Source organism: Schistocerca gregaria, chromosome 3 (genome assembly GCF_023897955.1).
Source record: "Schistocerca gregaria isolate iqSchGreg1 chromosome 3, iqSchGreg1.2, whole genome shotgun sequence".
NCBI lineage: Eukaryota > Metazoa > Arthropoda > Insecta > Orthoptera > Acrididae > Schistocerca > Schistocerca gregaria.
The window spans coordinates 584511833-584529765 of NC_064922.1; the positions used below are offsets into that span (position 1 = coordinate 584511833).

Below are 17933 nucleotides of genomic sequence, written 5' to 3' on the forward strand. Positions count from 1 at the left end.
TGCTACAGCAGCTGCGCCGTATTAATTTCAAAGACATACCTTACGACGTGGCCCAATGTCGGGAGAGTGTTGGAGCAAATACAACTGCAAAATATTGGAAAATTTTGCTACAGGAAAATCACGAAAATCCTCCAGATCATGAAAATCTACAGCAGCAGACCGAACCAGAAAATACTACCCTGCTTTCCTTGTTACGAAAAGTTCCGGGATGTGCTGATGCCACAGAAGATGAGATAAATGAATGGATTGTCCAAGGTGAAGAATTTGAAGTGAGAGATGAAGAAATAGTCAACATGGTAAACGAAAAAGAAGAAGACGAAGAAGTGGATGTAGTGGAGGAAAGTCTGCCCAAGATTTCTCACAACGAAGGACACAAGGCCTTAGAAACTGCTTTAAAATATGTAGAACAACTGGAGGAAACACTGTCTACCGAGGTTTTACTTCTTAAGGGACTATGTGATTTAGCGGTAAAAAAAACGGCAAACAAAAAACAATTACTAACTACTTCACAGAGTAAATATCTATTCAGTCTAATTTGATTTGTATTATATGAAATGGTTAACTCATTTGGCCTACTTTAGTTTAATTTTTGTGTTTTTTTTAAATTATTTTCCGTGTTATCCGACCTTCCCGCTTATACAACCTTGCCGCAGCCGGTTTAGGTCAGATAATCTAGACTCTACTGTACCTGGAAGAGACCTGGAGATAGCAGAAGGTTTCAGACTAGTTATACAATGGTAAGATCAAGATTTTGGAACCAGGTTTTAAATTGCAAGATATTTCCTGGGGCAGTTGTGGACTCCAACCACAACTTGTTGGTTGTTAACTGTAGACTAAAACAGGAGAAACTACAAAAAGGTAAAAATTTATGGAGATGGGATATCGATAAACTGAAGGAGCCAGAGGTTTTAAAGACTTTCAGAGGGAGTATTAGGAAACAACTGACAACAGGGGAAAGAAGTGTGGTATAGGTAGAATGGGGAGCTTTGAGAGTGAAATGGTGGTATAAAAATGCAGTAAATGAACCAGGTGAAAGGGAATACAAACATCTCAAAAATGATATTGACAGAAAGTGCAAAATGGCTAAACCGGAATGGCTAGAGGACAAATTTAAGGATTTACGAGCATATATCACAAGGGAAAATATAGATGTTGCCTACAGGAGAATTACAGAGACCTTTCGAGAATGAAGGACCACCTTTATGAACATCAAGAACTCAGATGGAAAATCAGCTCCAAGCGAAGCAGGACAACCAAAAAGGTGGAAGGAATATATAGACGGTCTATACAAGGGAAATGCACTTGAGGGCAATATTATGGAAATGGAAGAAGATGAAGACGAGATGGGAGATATGATACTGCATGAAGAATTTGACAGAGCACTGGAAGATCTAAGTAGAAAGAAGATAACAGGAGTAGATGACATTCCGTTAGAACTACTAATAGCCTTGGGAGAGCCAGACACGTCAAAACGCTTCCATCTAGTATGCAAGATGTATGGGGCAGGCGAAATACCAACAGAATTCAAGAAGAATGCAGTAATTCCAATGCCAAAGAAACCAGATGCGGACAGGTGTGAAAATTATTGAACTATCAGTTTTATAAGTCATGACTGCAAAATACTAACATGTATTCTGTACAGAAGAATGAAGAAACTGGTATAAGCTGATCTTGGTAAAGATCAGTTTGGATTCTGGAGAAATGCAGGACTTATGGACAACTTTTGACAGTGTTGAGTGGAATACTCTGTTTGAAATTCTAAAGGTATCATGGGTAAAATACGGGGAGCATCAGGCTAACTGCAAGCAGTTTCACATAACTAATGAGGAAGTATTGAATAGGATTGGGGAGAAGAGAAGTTTGTGGCACAACTTGACCAGAAGAAGGGATCGGTTGGTAGGACATGTTCTGAGGCATCAAGGGATCATTAATTTAGTATTAGAGGGCAGTGTGGAGGGTAAAAATCTTAGAGGGAGACCAAGAGATGAATACACTAAGCAGATTCAGAAGGATGTAGGTTGCAGTAGGTACTGGGAGATGAAGAAGCTTGCACAGGATAGAGTAGACTGGAGAGCTGCATCAAACCAGTCTCAGGACTGAAGACAACAATAACAACAACAACGCTATTTACAATTTGTACAGAAACACAATGGCAGTTATAAGAGTCGAGGGGCATGAAAGGGAAGCAGTGGTTGATAAGGGTGTCAGACAGGGTTGTAACCTATCCCCAATATTATTCAATCTCTATATTGAGCAAGCAATAAAGGAAAGAAAAGAAAAAATCTGGATTACGAATTTAAGTCCAGGGAGAAGAAATGAAAACTCTTATGTTTGCTGAAGGCTTTGTAATTCTGTGAGAGATAGCAAAGGACTTGGAAGAGCAGTTGAATTGAATGGCCAGTGTCATGAAAGGAAGCTATAAGATGAACATCAACAAAAGCAAAACGAGGATAATGGAATGAAGTCTAAGTCAGGTGATGCTGAGGAAATCAGACAAGGAAATAAGACAATTACAGTAGTTGTTGAGTCCTGCTATTTGGGCAACAAAATAACTGATGATGGTTGAAGTAGAGAGGATATAAAATGTAAGCCGGCAGTAGCAAGACAAGCATTTCTGTAGAGGAGAAATTTGTTAACACTGAGTACACATTAAGTGTTGGAAGTCTTTCCTGGCAGTATTTGTCTGGAGTGTAGTATGGAAGTGAAACATGGACGATAAACAGTTTAGACAAGAAGAGAATAGAAGCTTTTGAAATGGGGTGCTACAGAAGAATGCTGAATATTAGATGGGTAGATCACATTACTAATGCAGAGATACTGAACAAAATTGGAAGTAAAGAAATTTGTAGCACAACCTGACTATAAGAAGAGATTGGTTGGTAGGGCACATTCTGAGACGTCAAGGGATCACCAATTTAAAGCTGGAGGGAAGCGTGGGGGGTAAAATTTGTAGAAGAAGACCAAGAACTGAATACAGTAAGCAGATTCGGAAGGATGTAGGTTGCAGTAGTTACTTGAAGATGATGATGCTTGCACAGGACAGAGGCACATCAAACTAGTCTTTAGTCTGAAGACTGCAACAACAAACAACAACAACAACATCGTTATAAAAATGAAAATGAATGCATGGCATAAGTTTAGAATAGGTGTAACGTTAACATTTTAGGGGGATACCCTACTTCAGTACAAGTTTGTAACTTCAATTAGAAAGAATATGTTCAAAATATTTTTTTCTCAAGGAGCCTCTTAAAGTAAGGTGGCCATCTTACACTCAGGTAAATACAGTATGTTGCTAGCAGTAGACTCATTTCTGCAGTCAGCTTCAAATGCACGTTCTCTCAAAAATAGTTCAAATGGCTCTGAGCACTATGGGACTTAACAGCGAAGGTCATCAGACCCGTAGAACTTAGAACTACTTAAACCTAACTAACCTAATGACATCACACACATCCATGCCCGAGGCAGGATTCGAACCTGCGGCCACAGCGGTTCCAGACTGAAGCGCCCAGAATCACTCGGCCACTCTTGCCGGCGCAGGTTATCTAAATTTTCTCAATAGTGGTACATGAAAAGAACATCGTCTTCCCTCTATGGATTCCCACTGTAGTTCACGAAGCATATCCATAACATTCACTCATTCATCAAACTACCGGTAACAAATCTAGGAACTGACCTCTGAAATGTTTCAATGCCTTCCTGTTAACCTGAGCTGGTGAGCTTTGCAAACATTATAACAGCACTCAAGAATGTGTCACACTAGTGTTTTGTATGTAGTCTCCTTTATAGATGAGATATGCTTTCCTAAAATTCTTTCAAAAACTGAATTCAACCATTTGCTTTGCCTACTACTGTCCTTATGTGCCAGTTTCATTTTGTATCACTGTGCTGCATTATACCTAGATATTTAATCAAAGTGAAACTGCCAAGCACCAATCCTATATTTGAACATTATACGATTGCTTTTCCTAATCACCAGCATTAACTTTTAACTTACATTTTTCTGGATTTAGAGCAAGCTGCCACTCATTACAACATACTGTATCCTCCTACAGTCACTGAACAAGAACACCTCCCCATATTGCACAGTATCATCGGTAAACAGCCACAGATTGCTGATCACCCAGCCAGTCAGATCATTTACGTATAACAGCGGTTCTACCATATCACACTTCCCTGTGGCACTCCTGATGATACCTTTTGTCTCTGAATAAGATCTGGTATTGAGCACAACATACTAAGTTCTATTACTTAAGAAGTCTTTTGGCCTATCACTTATCTGGGAACCTATTCCATGCCCTCGGGCCTCTGTTAACCACCTGCAGTGCGGCTCTAACAGATTTTCCAGAAATCTAGGAATATGGAATCTGCCAGTTGCCATTCACCCATGGTTCACAGGATACCATGTGAGAAATATGCAAACTGAGTTTCACGCACGTGATGCTTTTTAAAATGTGCGGATTTGTGGACAGAAGCACTTTTCCATCACAAGGAAATTTACCACAATTGAACTGAAAACATGTTCAAGAATTCTGCAGTGAACCAATACCTATACTGCATTGTGACATAACGTTGGCTCACTGGAGGGGATGTGACACTGTTGTCCAGGTAACACCAATGGTGATCTGGCTTTCCCTACGTGCTGCAAGTGGTTTGGTTGGTAAAGCACCTTGTCACACTTCAGATGCTCCGTGTTCATTAACTTTCTTTGTGAAGTGGATTTTTTTTTTTCCCCCCACTGAAGTATTCTGCAGTGGTCAAGTGTTGTGAATTCATTCCAAACTATTTATTGCTGTTCCATTCCAGGGAGCAAGGCATAAGGAAATGAATGCCAAAGTTTTCATGGAGTGGTTTTCTGATGTTTTGCTGCAGAATATTTCTCCAAATATGACAATAGTAATGGACAATGCACGATACCACTCTATTGTGATAGATAAGGAGGAAAACAGTGGAGGAAAGCAGATATTTGCTCTGGGTGCAAAGAAATGTTACATCGAATGAAGTTGAACCTGGCATGGATAAGGCGGAATTAATGGAACTTGTAGCACTTTACAAGCTAAAAACTCCATGTTATCAGGTTAATGAACTGGTTACCAACAAAGGGCATGTGTAATCAGACTTCCTCTATCACGCGCATTTAAACCCTATTGAGAACATATGGGTGCAGGTGAAAGGCAGTGTGGGGGAAAAATAGAGTTTATGCTCAAAAGAAGTCATTGCAAGTGTTACCCCACAGGACTGGTTTCAAGTTGTCAGCCATACAAAGAAGGTAGTTGAGGAGAACTGGATTGCAAAGGACTGCTAGAAGAACAAATTGAAGAGATGGTAATTTCAGTCACCGCCTGTGCCAGTTCCGAGGAAGACATCACTCCACTTACTTAAAAAATTATTGATTTAACTGCTCTGCTCATTATTGTCACTTCCTTACCACCAAAGAATGTTCGCCTATTGGCTGCTAATGTTCACGACATAAGGCAGGCGTGGCTTTATTGCCACCCGCTGATGCACTCAGCGCACAATGGCAACTGCGCTTCCCTCTGCGGCACTGTCAAAAGTTGCAACTAATTTTAAATGCACTATAAGGGGCCAATGTGTACTCTTTGTAAAACTGGATTGGGATTCCATCTTTCAGTGCTTCTCTACACTAGGGACACACACAATCATGGCCTCCATTCGGAGTCAGCACAACAGTCAAACGGCAGTATGTTTGTACAACCCTCCTGAGTGAATGCTTTCTTATATTGAGATTTCAAACTCTGACTTTCCTTTTGCTATCTTCTACTGCCACAACAAACTGGTCGACAAGTGAATGGATAGAAGCATTCATCCCACTTACAAGGAGACGGCACGACTGTGGGGTCAGGGATTTGTCCGAAACTTTTTGTGGTTAAAGAGGACCCGTAACACCTTATGTGGTTAATATATTAGGATGCACTACCCGGAAAATCCCAAGAAAAATCGATTCAAAATTTCTTAGGAGCCTTAGAAGTATAAAATGTTAGTCCATTGCCGAGCCGCCGTCTGGCCTAGATGGTTCGGGATCGGACTCTTACGCCAGTGGTCTCGGGTTCGATTCCTTCTCCGACACTTTTTTTCTTTCTTCTGTTTCATTTTCTTTTGTTATTCCACCAATTATTCAAAAAGTTTCTCAAACCTAAATTAGTTTTAAAACATTATTTTAGCTCAAGAACATAAAGTTTTTTATTTACTGCAAAATATTCGTGCTCATTGTTCTATTTTATTTTATGGAGTTTCAAGATTTAAAGAGGCTTTGTAAGGGACCCCTTGGGACTATAACGGTCATCTGCACACAGGACTGTGAGAGAGCCATGAGAAGTAAACTGCAGTTTGTTTTTCGATTTCATCATGAACAGACGTGCCTGTTTCAAATTTCAACGTGTTATTCCGATCCAAGGTTTAACACGTCAACTGAAGAAGTTGCTGGCTCGTCTGGAGTAGGAGAAGAAATTCCTGAAGAACCCATTCATAGTGATCTATCACAATTACGACTGAAGGATGCAGTGGTGTATTACGAAAAGCTTTCGACGGAAAATGATTTAATTGCATGGACATCTTCAGAAGAAATCTCTCGTGATGTTATGTTATTGGCCAGAGAAATTTATAATAATACACTGGAACTTTTGGGTGAAAAAACATTTGTAACTGAAGAGGAATTAATTCCCGCTCATGAGGATTGTGAAGAATGTGAGGAGAACAACAAACAGTTCGAAGTGCCACAAAGTGATTAGTCTCCATGCGAATATAAACCATCATCGAAAAGAATTAAAAGTGACACGATTCTCATTGCCTACAATGTCAAAGTCATGAATATTGCTAAAGTGCAACCCACATGATCCTTGGCGACATTGCAAAAAAAAAAAAAAAAAAAAGTGCCGATAATTGAAACGAATATCTTTCACAATGGGAGAAAGATATTAAAAGTGGTGGTACGAGAATGGATAAATTTGAGGCGACAGATTCGTGGACCTACATCCATTTTGTGGGCACAAGACAAAAATATCAGCAAGTCACGACAAGAAATTTATAGCAATGGGCATTGGCTGCGGTTGCACAAGTCATTGATTTCAAATTCAAGGTGTCTGATCAATCGGTCACGGCATTTAAAGATAAGCACAGAATTTCGCAACGCAATATCACGAAACTGGTTTCGAAAAAAGAAGCGGCACCAATGGAGGACTTCCAGGTGTATGCCGAGAACTTTCATCGGCAGACGTGCCGTTTAATCCCTTAATACCATGAGGATTATGTGATAAATACTGACCAAACAGGTAAATACATGTTTTCTGCATATAAAACATTTTTACCGGTGTAAAATATATCAATTCAAATTTAATTATAGAGAAAGATATTTACATACACATTCAAATATTGTTGAATATTAAAAATACTATTGTTTCCCATGATCCATGGACTTGCCGTTGGTGGGGAGGCTTGCGCACCTCAGCGATACAGATTGCCGTACCGTAGGTGCAACCACAATGGAGGGGTATCTGTTGAGATGCCAGACAAACGTGTGGTTCCTGAAGAGGGGCAGCAGTCTTTTCAGTAGTTGCAGGGGCAACAGTCTGGATGATTGACTGATCTGGCCTTGTAACACTAACCAAAACGGCCTTGCTGTGCTGGTACTGCGAACGGCTACAGCAAGGGGAAACTACAGCCGTAATTTTTCTCGAGGGCATGCAGCTTTACTGTACGGTTAAATGATGGTGTCCTCTTGGGTAAAATATTCCGGAGGTAAAATAGGCCCCCCATTCGGATCTCCGGGTGGGGACTATTCAGGAGGTTGTCGTTATGAAGAGAAAGAAAACTGGCGTTCTACGGATTAGAGCGTGGAATGTCAGATCCCTTAATCGGGCAGGTAGGTTAGAAAATTTAAAAAGAGAAATGGATAGGTTGAAGTTAGATACAGTGGGAATTAGTGAAGTTTGGTGGCAGGAGGAACAAGACTTTTGGTCAGGTGAATACAGGGTTATAAACACAAAATCAAATAGAAGTAATGCAGGAGTAGGTTTAATAATGAAAAAAAAATTGGAGTGCGGGTAAGCTACTACCAACAGCATAGTGAACGCATTATTGTGGTCAAGATAGACACGAAGTCCATGCTTACTACAGTAGTACAAGTTTATATGCCAACTAACTCTGCAGATGATGAAGAAATTGATGAAATGTATGATGAGATAAAAAAAAAAAATTCAGGTAGTGAAGGGAAAAGAAAATTTAATGGTCATGGGTGACTGGAATTCAAGAGTAGGAAAAGGGAGAGAAGGAAACGTAGTAGGCGAATATGAATTGGGGCTAAGAAATGAAAGAGAAAGTCGCCTGGTAGGATTTTGCGCAGAGCACAACTTAATCATAGCTAACACTTGGTTCAAGAATCATAAAAGAAGGTTGTATACATGGAAGAATCCTGGAGATACTAAAAGGTATCAGATAGATCATATAATGGTAAGACAGAAATTTAGGAATCAGGTTTTAAATTGTAGGACATTTCCAGGGGAAGATGTGGACTCTGACCACAATCTATTGCTTATGACCTGTAGATTAAAACTGAAGAAACTGCAAAAAGGTGGGAATTTAAGAAGATGGGACCTGGATAAACTGAAAGAACCAAAGGTTGTACAGAGTTTCAGGGAGAGCATAAGGGAACAATTGACAGGAATGGGGGAAAGAAATACAGTAAAGAAGAATGGGTAGCTTTGAGGGATGAAATAGTGAAGGCAGCAGAGGATCAAGTAGGTAAGAAGACAAGGGCTAGTAAAAATCCTTGGGTAACAGAAGAAATATTGAATTTAATTGAGGAAAGAGAAAGTATAAAAATGCAGTAAATGAAGCAGGCAAAAAGGAATACAAACGTCTCAAAAATGAGATCGACAGGAAGTGGAAAATGGCTAAGCAGGGATGGGTAGAGGACAAATTTAAGGATGTAGAGGCTTATCTTATTAGGGGTCAGATAGATACTGCCTACAGGAAAATTAAAGAGACCTTTGGAGAAAAGAGGACCACTTGTATGAATATTAAGAGCTCAGATGGCAACCCAGTTCTAAGCAAAGAAGGGAAAGCAGAAAGGTGGAAGGAGTATATAGATGTACTTGATGACAATATTATGGAAATGGAAGAGGATGTAGATGAAGATGAAATGGGAGATACAATACTGCGTGTAGAGTTTGAAAGTGCACTGAAAGACCTGAGTCGAAACAAGGCCCCTGGAGTAGACAACATTCTATTGGAACTACTGACGGCCTTGGGAGAGCCAGCCCTGACAAAACTCTAGAATCTCACGCAAGGTGTATGAGACAGGTGAAATACCCTCAGACTTCAAGAAGAATATAATAATTCCAATCCCAAAGAAAGCAGGTGTTGACAGATGTGAAAATTACCTAACTATCAGTTTAATAAGTCACCGCTGCAAAATACTAACGCGAATTCTTAACAGACGAATGGAAAAACTGGTAGAAGCTGACCTCTGTGAAGATCAGTTTGGATTCCGTAGAAATACTGGAACACGTGAGGCAATACTGACCTTACGACTTATCTCAGAGGAAAGATTAAGGAAAGGCAAACGTACGTTTCTAGCATTTGTAGACTTAGAGAAAGCTTTTGACAATGTTGACTGGAATACTCTCTTTCAAATTCTAAAGGTGACAGGGGTAAAATACAGGGAACGAAAGGCTATTTACAATTTGTACAGAAACCAGATGGCAGTTATAAGAGTCGAGGGACATGAAAGGGAAGCAGTGGTTGGGAAGGGAGTGAGACAGGGTTGTAGCCTCACTCCGATGTTATTCAATCTGTATATTGAGCAAGCGGTAAAGGAAACAAAAGAAAAATTTGGAGTAGGTACTAAAACCCATGGAGAAGAAATAAATACTTTGAGGTTCGCCAATGACATTGTAATTCGGTCAGAGGCAGCAAAGGACTTGGAAGAGCAGTTGAACGGAATGGACAGTGTCTTGAAAGGAGGATATAAGATGAACATCAACAAAAGCATAACGAGGATAATGGAATGTAGTCAAATTAAGTCTAGTGATGCTGAGGGAATTCAAGTAGTAAAGGAGTTTTGCTATTTAGGGAGTAAAATAACTGATGATGGTCGAAGTAGAGAGGATATAAAATGTAGGTTGGCAATGGCAAGGAAAGCGTTTCTGAAGAAGAGAAATTTGTTAACATCGAGTATAGATTGAAATGTCAGGAAGTAGTTTCTGAAAGTATTTGTATGGAGTGTAGCCATGTATGGAAGTTAAACATGGACGATAAATAGTTTAGACAAGAAGAGAATAGAAGCTTTTGAAATGTGGTGCTACAGAAGAATGCTGAAGATCAGATGGGTAGATCACGTAACTAATGAGGAGGTATTGAATAGAATTGGGGAGAAGAGGAGTTTGTGGCACAACTTGACCAGAAGAAGGGACCGGTTGGTAGGACATGTTCTGAGGCATCAAGGGATCACAAATTTAGTATTGGAGGCCAGCGTGGAGGGTAAAAATCGTAGAGGGAGACCAAGAGATGAATACACTAAGCAGATTCAGAAGGATGTAGGTTGCAATAAGTACTGGAAGATGAAGAAGCTTGCAAAGGATAGAGTAGCATGGAGAGATGCATCAAACCAGTCTCAGGACTGAAGACAACAACATTGTTTCGGGATACCAATATCAATCTGTTTTCAACAGGACTCTCACTGAAGAAGGGAGTAAAACAGTTTTTGTGAAAAAGTTGGATTTGAATAAAGTGACGCATTCGTACAACGCACAATATTCGATAACATTATCCAGAAAACTGCTCCCACATGTCTTCATATACTTAAAAGGAGCGACCAGTCATTTACGACCTCGTATTCACAAGTTAGTAGATGGCTATGCCAATACTTATACGAACGTCATCCGGAAAATTAACAACAGTTTTATACATGGATTTTGGCCAGAAATAATTAAAATCTTATGTCGGGGAGAATAAATATTTACTTCTCATTGACTCTTGGGGAGGTCAAATGAATCCGGAGATATATGACGCAATTTTTCAAGATGACGAATATATGCAAACTTGGTCTGTAAAAGTCATACTTCCAATATGCACTTCTTTGGTGCAACCTTGTGATGTTTACTTTTACAGGCAAGTTAAAAATTTCATGAAGTGCTTAAAAATTGCAGTGCATTGTTACAGGAGAATCGTGAAAGAAATTCCTGGGACGATTGTATAAAAATTCATTCTATAATTCACCATCAATTATCATCACCAATATTCCGAGATATGACTCAATATGCCTGGTTTGCCTCAAAATTATCAGAGACTCTAAACATTTTTGTAAATGTTAATGGGGCATGTTTTTGTACAGATTTATTGTGATTATAAAAAATCCGCTTTTGTATGTTGTGCAAGATGTGGCAAAAGTTATTGCTTTGTTTTAAGATAATTACCACTGCAGTTCTTATTTATAATAACTGAAGGTTCCCCAATCAACTTTGTTATTCTGATTAAAAACCCAATGTTTCTCCTCACATACTTTACAACATGGACGATAACTAGTTTGAACAAGAAGAGAATAGAAGCTTTCGAAATGTGGTGCTACAGAAGAATACTGAAGATAAGATGGATAGATCATGTAACTAATGAGGAGGTATTGAATAGGATTGGGGAGAAGAGAAGTTTGTGGCACAACTTGACTAGAAGAAGGGATCGGTTGGTAGGACATGTTTTGAGGCATCAAGGGATCACAAATTTAGCGTTGGAGGGCAGCGTGGAGGGTAAAAATCGTAGAGGGAGACCGAGAGATGAGTACACTAAGCAGATTCAGAAGGATGTAGGTTGCAGTAGGTACTGGGAGATGAAGAAGCTTGCACAGGATAGAGTAGCATGGAGAGCTGCATCAAACCAGTCTCAGGACTGAAGACAACAACAACAACAACAACAACAACAACTTTACAATGAAAAATGGAAAACCCACTGCCATGAATTGTGTTGTTGAACAAAAAGAAAATAAATTTTATTCAATAATGTAACTAATTTGTTAAAGATAATGTAGGTTTGAGAAACTTTTTGAATAATTGGTGTGTGTGTGTGTGTGTGTGTGTGTGTGTGTGGGAGGGGGGGGGGGGGGGGGGGGGAGAAAAAAAAATGTGCCGCAGGCGGAATCGAGCCCGAGATCCCTGGCGTAAGTGTCTGAGCCCTAACCATCTAGGCCAGACGGCGGCTCGGCAATGGACTAACATTTTATACATTTTATACTCATAAGGCGCCTAAGAAACTTTGGATCAATTTTTCCCGGGATTTTCTGGATAGTGCGTTCTAATATTTTAACCACGTGAGGTGTTAGGGGTCCTCTTTAACCATGCAAAATTTCGGACAAATCCCTGACCCCACGATCCTGCCATCTCCTTGTTAGTCATTTTAAATACAACCAAAATTTTATCAGGTTCTTGGTAAGACTTTTTGCTAAAGTAATGCAATATGCTTCATGCATTGATTCTTTTTTTTTATAAATGTATGAATTTCCACCAACTTTTGCCTGTCATAATATTTTTTAACTTTTAGTGCAACAGACTTGTGTCTTCAGAAAGTTCCAAAGTTTGTTATTAAACTGTGTCCCTAACCCACTTACTCGGCACACGTTTCTCCAGGGCACAATTTACAATCCATTTAAACTTTACCCATAATTCCTCCACATCCACCACATTAGAACTAAAAAATGACCATCATCTGCTAATAATAGTTTACATGTTCTTTCTGGTGTAAATACTCTCCTCATCTTCTTAATGGATTTATTAACTTCTCTTAACCATAGTCACTACGATGACATCATGGCCACTTGTATCTATAGTGACACCATCGGTAATGTCAGGCCTGTTTGAGGTCTAAAATATTTCTATTTGTGTGGACTGTCAAACTAGCTGCTCAAGACAGTTTCTGGTAAATGTGTTTAGAAGTACTTCACAAGACTGCCTGTCCACATTATCCGCAATAAACTCAGACATCCCTGTCTATACTAGTAGGTTGTAAGTTGCCCAAAGCTAATACTGCACGAACTGATTACCTTTGCACTACTGACTGCAGACTTTCTCTAAATGATACTACAACAGTCATGGTGGAATCAGATGGCCGGTAAAAAGTTAAATAATTAACCCAAGTTCACCTACACCTGTTGTATGTGTCCAGATAATGTCTCTGTCAGACACAATTTCGACGTCAATAGACATAATATTTTTGTCGACTGCAATGAACACTGCCCCTCTCATGGTGTCTCATCTGTCTTTTCAATCTATGTTCCAAGCCTTGCTAAAGATTTTAGAGCTTTACACTTCAAGTTTCAGCCAGCTCTCAGTTCTGAGAATAACTTGAACATGACAACTTTCTTGGAGGACAGTAAATTCAGGTATTTTGTTACAAATATTTTGGCAATTTACTGTTAAAATTTTAACAAGTCAAGTGTCTTTTATATGGATTGATTACGCTCTCCATGCATTGACTGCTGAGCATTCATCAGCAGACCTCTGTAACTACCACCTAGCCTAAAAAATCCTCAGGGGCACTTCACATGTACTCTGCTAGCCAACAAGCTGCTTCCTTCGTGTAGTGCACCTTCTACACATCAAGACGTCCTACAATGCTCCATCGCATAATACAAACAGAGAAATCTGTCACCAAGACCATCATGGAATTGACAGAGCATATGGATAAGAACCTACACTCAGGTCCAAATCAAAGAATCACAATCAACTAAGAGTATGATGATGCGAATTGTAAGCTCAGAGAGAGAGAGAGAGAGAGAGAGAGAGAGAGAGAGAGAGAGAGAGAGAGAGCTCAACTTGCTACTTTGCTGATGTCTCAAGGTGACACATGGAAACTAACTAGGCTGAAACAATCAATCACTGGCTGTTCAAAAACAAAATAACTAACAGTAGAACAAATAACTTCCATTATATGCCTAATTCCTTCTGATGTAAAGTCACTCATTTTCTTCATCTATTCATTTGATATGAAACATATCTAGAATGCTGATCCATATTTATAAATCCATAAATCCATATACTAGCCGACAACAGCATACGGTAGATTTAATGGGATCTCCAGAGGCTTTTGGTTACAATTTTAGTTTCTCAGTTAAAATTTGTTGCAGGTACGAATTATTTCCTACTAAATAGCTATTTATTGCTACTACACTTTATTTCAAGTTTGACTACTAACCCATCGAAGAACGCGAAGCACTGAGGATAGCTTGGGCTTTTGCACTGTCCATAACAAGTTCCTCCAATGCTTCAAGTTTATCTTCCGTAAACTCCTTCCTGTTTCCAATAAGTCTTGCCACTCTAGCATACATATAATTTTCAGGTACTATCTTCACCAGCTCTGGGAAATGGTATGAATACCATTCTCTGAAAAAGGAAAAACAAAAAAATCTTATGATTACTGCATAAAGCAGTTGAAACAGAGAGGGAGGAGGAGCAATACAGGGATGGGAGTCAATGACAGACAAGAAAACATATCAACAGGAAGGGCTCTTGCTGAAGCCTTTTTCACATTACTCACTCTTACAAAATGGAATCCTTTCAGCAAAAACAAAATGAACTTAACAGCAGAGAGATCAAAAATGAGTGGGGATGGAATGTGGTGCTCCAGGACGTAGCAAATAGGTGTGTTTTAGTGGAGCAACCAGGAGCAACCAGTCAGCGCAATGTACTGTTGGATGCAATTGATCTTGATTTTCAATCTTTTAAACAATGTCAAATAAAAACACACTAATCAACGCCTGCCCCCCCTCCCCCCGTCCCCCAGTACAAAGTTATGATGGGCCACAGTGTCACTATCGAAGAACACAATGAGTATGTCTTTTCCTTATGCCTGCCCTTTGGTGGTGAGGTGAGGCAAACATGTACCACTCCAAACTCTCATTTTATCTTCAAATCATAGTAAAAAGACCCAGACCTCACTGGCACTTATTACAATCCAAGAAACAAGGACCAGTTTCCTTTTGTTCTACAATATTACTTTTATTGTTTCCAAACACTGTAACTTCTTTAGTGATAATACTCAGTAAATGTCTGAAGATGGTCTCTTAAGCTGAAAACCGGTTAACAATAAAAGTAATATTGTAGAACAAAAGCAGACTGATGCTTTTCATTTATTATAATGTTCTATAAAGAACTGACAGAAGATTCTGTTAACAAGAAACAAGGATTGTGTTGTACATGCTACACAACATTTTCAGAGTCAAATACTACTTCTAGTTCCACATATGGTAGCTTTAACCACCTCTGTAGCCTCTAGTATAACCCTAACAGGTATTCAAAAATTCATGCACATTTCAAGTTATTCTGTTCGTTTACTGAGAAGTGTGCAGAATGAAGCATGTTCTACACTTCCTTCAGACTCGCCTTGAATGTCCCATACCAACTAGAAATTCAGAGGCAAATGTAAGCTGCACTGTTGGGACTGTCTCAGAGACTGGCTAAGCCACACATTACATTTGATTTTGTATTGTTGCTCAATGGAACTGTGTAAGCTGCAAAAAGGATTTAAGATTTTTGTCAATTTTGACTGAGAAAGATCTTTGATGCATTCTGAAGCTGAGATTGCCACCACTGATTTCACCCTAAGCAAGTTCACTGAACCCAAATAGCTCTTAAATGTTCTCTTATAGTACATATTATGCCAAAATGCAGGAGAACATGACACTATGAAAATGTGTATAGAAACAAGCACCATTTACTATCATGCTAAAACTCATGATGGAAAGTAGTATGGATATGGAAGTATATTGTTTTGGAGGAGGAAACTGCAGTCTATGACAAAACCAACATTATATGCATTGTTAGCTTCAACAGGCAGAAGATGTGCTTTGTTGGTGTGGCACTTTTAGCAATTTTGACTGAGATAACCTTACGCTGCAGTAGTCTTCTTCGGCACTCCAGTGTACACATGAGCACAGAATCAGCTATGTGAAAAATCCATGCAATACACACATTTATTTATACATAAAAGCTGACTTGGCAATTTTCCCTTATGTGAGACTGTTTGTACACGATCATGTGACAATTTAAAGTTCTACAGTTGCAAATTTTACCATTTGTGTTGCTGTTTCTGTGTAATCTTTCACTGATTGTACCAATACCAATCTGTATTGTGATATATTGTGAAATGCAGAACATTTGAGAAAGCTGCAGTAAACTAGTACTGTTATCATCAATCGTAGGCTTAAACTAAATTGTGTACTTTTAAAATTTTTAAGTATAGTAGGCCTATCCTTGTCCAAAACAATCTTTCTCTAATTTCATTGTACAATTACATGAGAAATAGATTAGTTTCAGAATTTTTGGGTGCTTACAAAACCATATTTTTTTACGTTAGTGGTACATGTGTTTTGGATACATAATTTAATTCATAGCAAATCAGTTTTTGTGGTTCACAGTTCAGCCTGTCTTCTAACTGTAACCTATCAAAAAATCCCTTGAATAAAAAACCGTGCCCAATTCGTGGAAAAAGGCACAGGTGACACCCATCTACAAGAAGTGATCCACAAAACTACCATCCAACATCCTTGACGTCCATTTGTTGTAAAATCTTAGAACGTATTCTGAGCTCAAACATAGTGAAGTATTTTGGACAGAATGACCTCCTCAATGCCAGCTAGTGTGGCTTTCAAAAACATCGATCATGTGAAATCCAACTCGCACTTAATGGATGCTTTGGATCAAGACAACCAGGCAAATGCAGTGTTTCTCGATTTCTGTGAAAAGCATTTGACTCAGTACTGCACCTACCTTATTGTCAAAAGAGCAATCATATCAGGTATTAAGTGAAATTCATGACTGGAACAAGGACTTTCTGGTAGGAAGGACACAGCACGTTATCTTGCACGAAGAGTAGTCGTCAGATGAAGAAGTAACTACAGATGTGCTCCAGGGAAGTCTGTTGGGACCTTTGCTGTTCAAGATGTATATTAATGACATTGCAGATAACATTAATAGTAAAATCAAGGTTTTGCAGATGATGCAGTTATCTACAATAGTGTACCATCTGAGCGAAGCTGCAAATATATTCAATTAGATCTTCCAAAATCAAACAACGGAAAATACAGGATGATATGTAACAATATAAGTCTCTGGTAGCTGGAGCCAGACTGCGAGCAGCTTGGCATTATGGAAGAGACAACTAGGTGGGAGTAAGATATAGACTGGGACAGTCAGGGGTTTAGGATGGATGGTAGGGACAGAGCATCGAGTGACATTATACTGAGTGCACTAGCCGAAAATTACCTAGCAACTAAACAGAGAACCGACTTGTGGAGATAACATCTTGGACCTACTGATAACAAACAGGCCCGAACTTTTCGACTCTGTAAGTGCAGAACAGGGAATCTCTTATCATAAGGCCGTTGCAGCATCCCTGAATATGGAAGTAAATAGGAATATAAAAAAGGGGAGGAAGGTTTATCTGTTTAGCAAGAGTAATAGGAAGCAGATTTCAGACTACCTAACAGATCAAAATGAAAATTTCTGTTCCGACACTGACAATGTTGAGTCTTTATGGATCAAGGCAATCATAAAATGTGTTTTACACAGGTACGTGCCGAGTAAAACTGTGAGGGATGGGAAAAACCCACCGTGGTTCAACAACAAAGTTAGGAAACTACTGTGAAAGCAAAGAGAGCTTCACTGCAAGTTTAAATGCAGCCAAAACCTCTCAGATAAACAGAAGCTAAACGATGTCAAAGTTAGTGTAAGCAGGGCTATGTGTAAAGCGTTCAGTGAATTTGAAAGTAAAATTCTATGTACCAACTTGACAGAAAACCCTAGGAAGTTCTGGTCTTATATTAAATCAGTAAGTGGCTCGAAACACCATATCCAGACACACTGGGATGATGATGGCATTGAAACAGAGGATGACACGCATAAAGCTGAAATACTACACACATTTTTCCAAAGCTG

The 17933-nt window shown here is 39.2% G+C and overlaps 1 protein-coding gene across 3 annotated transcripts in view; it reads right to left on the reverse strand.

The window, feature by feature from the left end:
* LOC126354760 (nucleolar protein 56) overlaps window positions 1-17933 on the reverse strand; it is a 66936-nt gene that overhangs the window by 26550 nt on the left and 22453 nt on the right. For all 3 annotated transcript variants that reach the window (XM_050004645.1, XM_050004648.1, XM_050004647.1), the window contains exon 6: window positions 14194-14381. In XM_050004645.1, coding sequence (XP_049860602.1) covers window positions 14194-14381 — 188 coding nt within the window. The remainder of the gene's footprint in view (window positions 1-14193; window positions 14382-17933) is intronic.